Below are 7,001 nucleotides of genomic sequence, written 5' to 3' on the forward strand. Positions count from 1 at the left end.
TCATTTTTCAATTGAGTTAGCCAGAATTAGTCACGAGATTGTAATTTAAAGAGGGTGATTAATTTTTGGGTTGTAATTAACAAAAACAAAGTTTGAGGTTGTAACCCGTAAAGTGGTAAGTTTTTAGGGTTGTATTTGACAAATTTTCCTTAGTTGAACATTTTTTAGAACCAATTTAGTATGAAAATGCGAGGAAAAGTAAAACTGTGTAAAATCTAAAGAATTTAAATGCGCATGTTAGAAAATAGAGTATGATGTGGAATAAGGATGGAAAGGGAAGGAGGGTTTTTTTCAAATAAATCATTCGAAAATTTCATGAAATGCCCCGAGTTTTTCCATAATTCACCAAACGCCCATCAAGTTTCAATAATTCATAAAATACCCCTATTTCAATACTTAATACCCCAACTACCCCTATTTCAATACTTAATATATACCAAATACTTTTAATGAGTCATCGACCCTATACACAAAATCTTGTTTACACTGGGTGTACAATAATTTACTGTACACCAAACCCAAATTGAACAACTTCCCTTATATGGGCCGGACTCACACGTGCGAGTTTAATAAGCGCAATTTTTTTTCGTATATTCTCTTTTCAAATTACATGGTCTGTTTTCACTTTCTCTCTCCTCCTGCTATCTTTCCTCACGATATCTTTCCTCACGCTTTGTCTCTCATTTTTCTGTCAATTTTCGCATATTTTTTCAGACTTTTCTTGACAACAATTGAAGACATTGGCTCAATTTCATAATCAAGGTTACAAAATTACATGGTTCAATCGAATTAGAGGTAATTCTTAATTTTAGTTTTGTACTTTGTGTGATTTTACGCAATTGATTTTTGATCTTATTGATTACGTTGTGACGAAGTTTATTATTGAATTTGTATTGGAATGCTGGGATTGCTGGTTGATTTAATTGGTTGAATTGATGACATAACGCAGTGTCAATTAGTTTAAGGAGGAAGGGAATAATGTCAATTAGGATTCTCTCATGTATTATCCATCTAAATGGAAACAAAAGGAGGGAGAAAATGGAAGTCTAATCATATCATCAACTGCTTTGGAAACTTAGTATGAGCATCAGTCGTATAACATCGAGTTCATTTAGAAAGATATGGAAGACTACCAGTCTGAAACCACAAGAAAAAACATAGTAATAGTTGACTATTTTAGCACTATTTTACTCGTAATCTTTCTAGTAAATAAAGTTGTGGAAATTATTCTAAAAGTTAAGACAGTCTTCCGTCGTATCAAACCTAACTTTTACTTTTAATAACTTAACTTTAACGACTAAAAGTCTTACTTTTATATTTCTACCTTTTTTTCAGCTAATGTGAGTCATCCAATCTTTTTACTGCACACATTGTAGTTTTCTGTGTTAAACTTGTAGTTTTGTAGGTTAAAGTAATGGAAATTGTTCTAAAAGTTAAGACAGTCTTTTTCATCTCAAACCTAACTTTTACTTTTATTAACTTAACTTTAAGCGCTAAAAGTCTGACCTTTATATTTCTCCCTTTCTTCGGCTAATGTGAATCATGCAATTTGTTTTATTTCACACCTTGTAATTTTATGTGTTAAAGTTGTGGTACTATAGGTTAAAGTTATGGAAATTATTCTAAAAGTTAAGACAGTCTTCCGTCGTATCAAGCCTAACTTTTACTTTTAATAACTTAACTTTAACGACTAAAAGTCTGACTTTTATATTTCTACCTTTTTTTCAGCTAATGTGAGTCATCCAATCTTTTTACTGCACACATTGTAGTTTTCTATGTTAAAGTTGTAGTTTTGTAAGTTAAAGTAATGGAAATTGTTCTAAAAGTTAAGACAGTCTTTTTCATCTCAAACCTAACTTTTACTTTTATTAACTTAACTTTAAGCGCTAAAAGTCTGATTTTTATATTTCTCCCTTTTTTCGGCTAATGTGAATCATGCAATTTGTTTTATTTCACACCTTGTAATTTTATGTGTTAAAGTTGTGGTACTATAGGTTAAAGTTATGGAAATTATTCTAAAAGTTAAGACAGTCTTCCGTCGTATCAAGCCTAACTTTTACTTTTAATAACTTAACTTTAACGACTAAAAGTCTGACTTTTATATTTCTACCTTTTTTCAGCTAATGTGAGTCATCCAATCTTTTTATTGCACACATTGTAGTTTTCTGTGTTAAAGTTGTAGTTTTGTAGGTTAAAGTTATGGAAATTGTTCTAAAAGTTAAGACAGTCTTTTTCATCTCAAACCTAACTTTTACTTTTATTAACTTAACTTTAAGCGCTAAAAGTCTGATTTTTATATTTCTCCCTTTTTTCGGCTAATGTGAATCATGCAATTTGTTTTATTTGTACACCTTGTAATTTTATGCGTTGAAGTTGTTGTTCTGTAGGTTAAAGTTATGAAAATTGCTCTAAAAGTTAAGACAGTCTTCCGTCGTATCAAACCTAACTTTTAGATATACGATGCAACCGGTAAATTTTCCGGCAAGGTCAACTTTGACTTCACATTTCCAACATTTTGGACAACATATAGGCACGTGTCCACACCGCCAAATTCTCACCCTAAACAACCGACTTAACAAATATCTCATCCCTGCCTACGGAGTATAAGGTCTATAACCACCCAAAACCCCCAAATATCTCTCCTCCTTCAATCATTTTCAATTAAACAAAACCCTAATTCAAAACAAAAAATAAAAATGTTGCGTCAAAGCTGTAAGAAGATCCTAGCGCACGCCCAATTGCAACCCCAGTTGCGCGCGACACCTTTGGTGCTGCCGCGCCACTACCATGAGAGGGTGGTGGATCACTACAACAACCCTAGAAATGTTGGGTCCTTCGATAATAACGACCCAGATGTGGGGACGGGTCTTGTGGGTGCTCCTGCTTGTGGGGATGTTATGAAGCTTCAAATTAGGGTTGATGATAAAACTGGCAAGATTGTTGATGCCCGTTTTAAGACTTTTGGTTGCGGTTCTGCTATCGCTTCTTCTTCTGTTGGTGTGTTTTTTATTTTTTTATTTTTTTATTCTTCTTTTTTGAATTTGATAATTTGGGTGTTAATTTTTCGATTTTAACTGGCCTGGGTTTGAATTTCTTGGGACTTTTGTTTAATTTGCTTGATCAATTCGCATGCTTAGTTTTTGGTGAAGCTTTATATTCGATTGTTTATGTTCTTGTAACTGCATTAATTTGATTTCTGCTAGTTATTGGAAAAATTAATTGTAATGAAGTAGCATATTTGAGATTCAACTAGACTTATGGTTGCTTCTTTCATAATTATCTTGGGAGTTATATGTAATGGATTGATGTCATTTTCAATTGAGACTCGGCACCTAATTGAAGTTCATAGCCGAGCCTGCAGCTGAATGTGTGAGGTGCTAGGGTTTTTTAAATGGAGAAGACAAGTAGAATTTAACCTTTGAAGTCCAAGGAACCCACAGAGGTTAAGATGATCGGTTTCTGTTGGGTGAATTCGTTAGCAGTGTTTGATTTTCTATCAAGACACATCTGCTTTTTGGGTGATGAATTTTATTTGGTTTAGGACTTTAGGGGAAACTCGATTCGATAATTGGCCCATCTCTGAATAGCAAAGCTTTGCATTCTAGACTTCAAAGTCGACAACCTATTATCGCACCTTCTTAAGCTATGTACTTGGGTAAAGATTTTACTTGTAATTCTATGAGAAAAAAGTTTGATGATGGAGAGTATTCATGCATGAATACTTAGATCATAAATTCATAATTGCAGGTTATAAGATGTTTGGATATTGCAACCTTTTGTTCTTCGTTTGTTAATGATTACTATGAAACATAGGGTTTGACTAGGCTCTTTTTATCCGTTGGATCTCTGTATCATATTCATTGAGCCAGTTGCTTTCGTTGCCAAGCACATAACACAATTTGCTTTGATGCCACTCCCAGATTCTAATGTGGCTTTAAAATTTTAAAGTAATTCTAAGCAGCCTATATAGACCTAGAAGTTTGTCACTCGGGTTGTTGTTTGTAGCTATGTTGGCTTGTCATTGAAAAAGGGATACATAGCTGTATTAATGGAAGCCTGTGGCGTAATCATTGCTCCTTGCTTGGCATCTCAGCTAACAGAGGCACTACCACACTATTTTATTGTGTTAGGTCCAGTATCTTCTGGTCATATATGTTACGAGTTGTCAGGGGCAATACATTGAATTTTTTCAGAAGATTCACTCTCCTGTAGATCAGGCTCTGGTGTGTTGAACTTCACGTGGATAGAAAAGCAAGAAAGTCTTTTAAAGGTCATAATTGATCTTATTGAGAGCATTTCTTCTTCTAATGTTGTGTTATCTTGATGATGCTGGTTCTTGTAATTATTAAAGTTAATCTGTGTGCAGAAGTTGTCGTCTATTAGCCTATCTGCTATATTGAATGCTGTTGTTTATTTGGAGCTCTATAAATGCATCTGTGTGAAAATTCTTACTGGAATATCGTTTTGTTTCTTTTTCTTCAGCTACTGAGTGGGTCAAAGGGAGACAAATGGAGGATGTGGTGACAATAAAAAACACGTAAGTTGCTAAACTCCTGGTCTGATATAGTTTTTTCAATTCTCACTTAAGTAATTTTTATCATGATCGTATGACGACTTATCTTATCTAGAGAATTACGGAGTATTTTCTTATCAAGTTATTGTATTCAGCGAGGCGAAACCCTTCAGTTTAAGTGTGGCTTTGGGATGAGAGTGGTATATCTGGACCCGGCTGTTTTTTTTCTTCAAATTCTTCTATCACCATATCCAACCAGTACCACAAATCCCTTGTTTATGTGTTATAACCATTATGACTGTCCTAAATGTTATGGATTAGGTCCTTTGAAGGTTATCGATGGTGAAAGTATAAAAGCATCCATGATTAAGAATTTTCAATTTTGGCTAAAGATGTGGCTAACCAAATGTTTCATTAAATCACTTATTCGTTTCCGTCTGAAGTAGTTAGCTAATAGACCACGTTACAATTTAAATGCATGATCGGAAAATCCTCTGGCAAGTCCTGTTTACATAGGTGTGTGGTGGTGATATCGCTGTGATGGTATATCACGTAAATTATTGTTTTGTGGTGTTGTAACACTCAATCTTGTGGCATATGTATGCTGTATTTCTGCGGAGTCATACCACAGAAGATATTTGATGCTTTTATTTTTATCACATTAACATCTACGTAACTTTGCATTGTAGAAGATATCTTTGATGAATCACGGATGATCTTTATTAACCAACTATCTGGTTTATCATAGACTAACCACGACAAGACTAGAGTGTGTGAACTTACATGTGGTTGAACAGCTGCCTAATTTCCCAACTGTATTGTATGAGAAATTAGTTTGATATATTATAACCGATTGATGATGGAAATTTGTGTAATGATTTTCAGGGAAATTGCAAAACATTTGTCACTCCCACCTGTGAAACTACATTGCAGTATGCTTGCTGAGGATGCAATCAAAGCTGCTGTTAAGGACTACGAAGCAAAGCGTGCAAAGCAAAGTGGTAGCAGCTCTGAGGCTGCATCGACCGAGAAGGCTGTCTGAGGCTTGAAGTGGATTCTTTCATTCATCTCAGAGGTGGAAGACTGAGATTAGTGATAAGCTACTGTTAGAATATGATCGCCGTTTTGTATAAATAAATGTTGTACCAGCATCACTTGGGTATAATTTTGGCAAAGTTGTCTTGAACTAGGTTTACCTTATATCGATCATTATGTACATTAATTTTGCTATTGTGGATTGTCTTGTCCAAATATACCTTCTTTCAGATGATAATGAAGAAAAATACGTTTGGAACTGCATATTTGTTTTATTTGGAGATCTGCACATATGTGATATTTGATTAAACCTGCTGCATGCAAGTTTGCCAAGAACTTGTAAACTGTTGTTAAGATTGATTTTAAGCAAGATTAAGGAAAAATATTAAGAGTTCTGTTTAGGTTGTAATTGCTACTAGTACTACATTACAAAGAGTGAAAGACTATCAGATTTCACCATTTTCTGTCACAATCATTTGTTGTAAAGAGCTAAAAATCGCGCTTACCATGCGTCTTACCTGCTTTTATCAAGTTACCTTTTACATTCCAAATCGATCTCTCTGTATTCTTCTCTTCCCGTACAACCAAACCACCGCCACCACAATAAGAGTAACTCCGGTCACTGCCACAATTGTGCATACCTTTTCCCTTATCACCCACCTATTGTGCATCCCTTTTCCCTTATCACCCACCTACTATTATCGTTCAAATATTCCCTAAAGCAGTATATATAATGAGAGACTACTCACAACAGAAGCTACGATGGTGGGTTAATGTGACTGAAAGTTGAGACATCATCGCAACATGCTTTTTTCTTGAATTTTCATGCTAGGTACACCAGAACTAGCAATTTCACAAGCTGACGCATTGAAGCAGTTCACTATGGGGTCCCTTGGCAAACACCTTGGTTAAACTTTGCTTTTTTGACATGATCCAAGATAGTAATCTACTTGAATTCTAGTACAAATGTCCATTCAATGTCAATAACAGAAAAAAGTGAAGGACTAGAGCAAAGATTATGTTAAAATAACATGACCATCATTATAATCCTGATTCAAAAAGGTTAGTATTCTGACAACTTCAGAAAAGGAAAACAGTTTAGAGCCTAAATATTAAGAATATAATGCCCTATTAGTAAGGAAGTAAACATGAACTGTTGTGGAACAGTCGTGTTACAAATCTAGCTAAATTTTGGCTCCCAAAATATGCTTGGATAACTTCTCCAAACTTATAGCCCTTGCTCGATTGCTCCTCATATTTGGATATTTGCATGTCGTCCCAAATGAAAAGTTTGACATTTATCAAGCTATTCCAACTTGAAGTACTTGACAGCCAATAAGACGCAATTGAAGTAGTATGAACAAATCCTATGTCCAACAAATAGTGAAGAGCTTTCTCTTCATGATTCAGTCAAAAATTGTACATGAAGTAAAAAATTGGTTGTATATCATTT

At 34.5% G+C, this 7,001-nt stretch overlaps 1 protein-coding gene across 1 annotated transcript; it reads left to right on the forward strand.

Moving 5' to 3' along the window:
• The first annotated feature begins 2,392 nt into the window (after positions 1-2,392).
• Positions 2,393-5,812, forward strand: LOC110789463 (iron-sulfur cluster assembly protein 1). Its single transcript, XM_021994129.2, has 3 exons — positions 2,393-2,997; positions 4,483-4,537; positions 5,399-5,812. The coding sequence occupies exons 1-3, from the start codon at positions 2,697-2,699 to the stop codon at positions 5,553-5,555; spliced, it is 513 nt and encodes a 170-aa protein (XP_021849821.2). The 5' UTR covers positions 2,393-2,696; the 3' UTR covers positions 5,556-5,812.
• The last annotated feature ends 1,189 nt before the right edge of the window (positions 5,813-7,001 follow it).

This window comes from Spinacia oleracea, chromosome 5 (assembly GCF_020520425.1).
Source record: "Spinacia oleracea cultivar Varoflay chromosome 5, BTI_SOV_V1, whole genome shotgun sequence".
Lineage (NCBI taxonomy): Eukaryota > Viridiplantae > Streptophyta > Magnoliopsida > Caryophyllales > Amaranthaceae > Spinacia > Spinacia oleracea.

Bases quoted from the DNA above. Each gene is read 5' to 3' on its own strand.
- LOC110789463 (XM_021994129.2), top strand. From the start codon at position 2,697: ATGTTGCGTCAAAGCTGTAAGAAGATCCTAGCGCACGCCCAATTGCAA. The intron at 2,998-4,482 runs GTGTGTTTTTTA...CTTTTTCTTCAG, and splicing joins TATCGCTTCTTCTTCTGTTG to CTACTGAGTGGGTCAAAGGG. The intron at 4,538-5,398 runs GTAAGTTGCTAA...AATGATTTTCAG, and splicing joins GTGGTGACAATAAAAAACAC to GGAAATTGCAAAACATTTGT.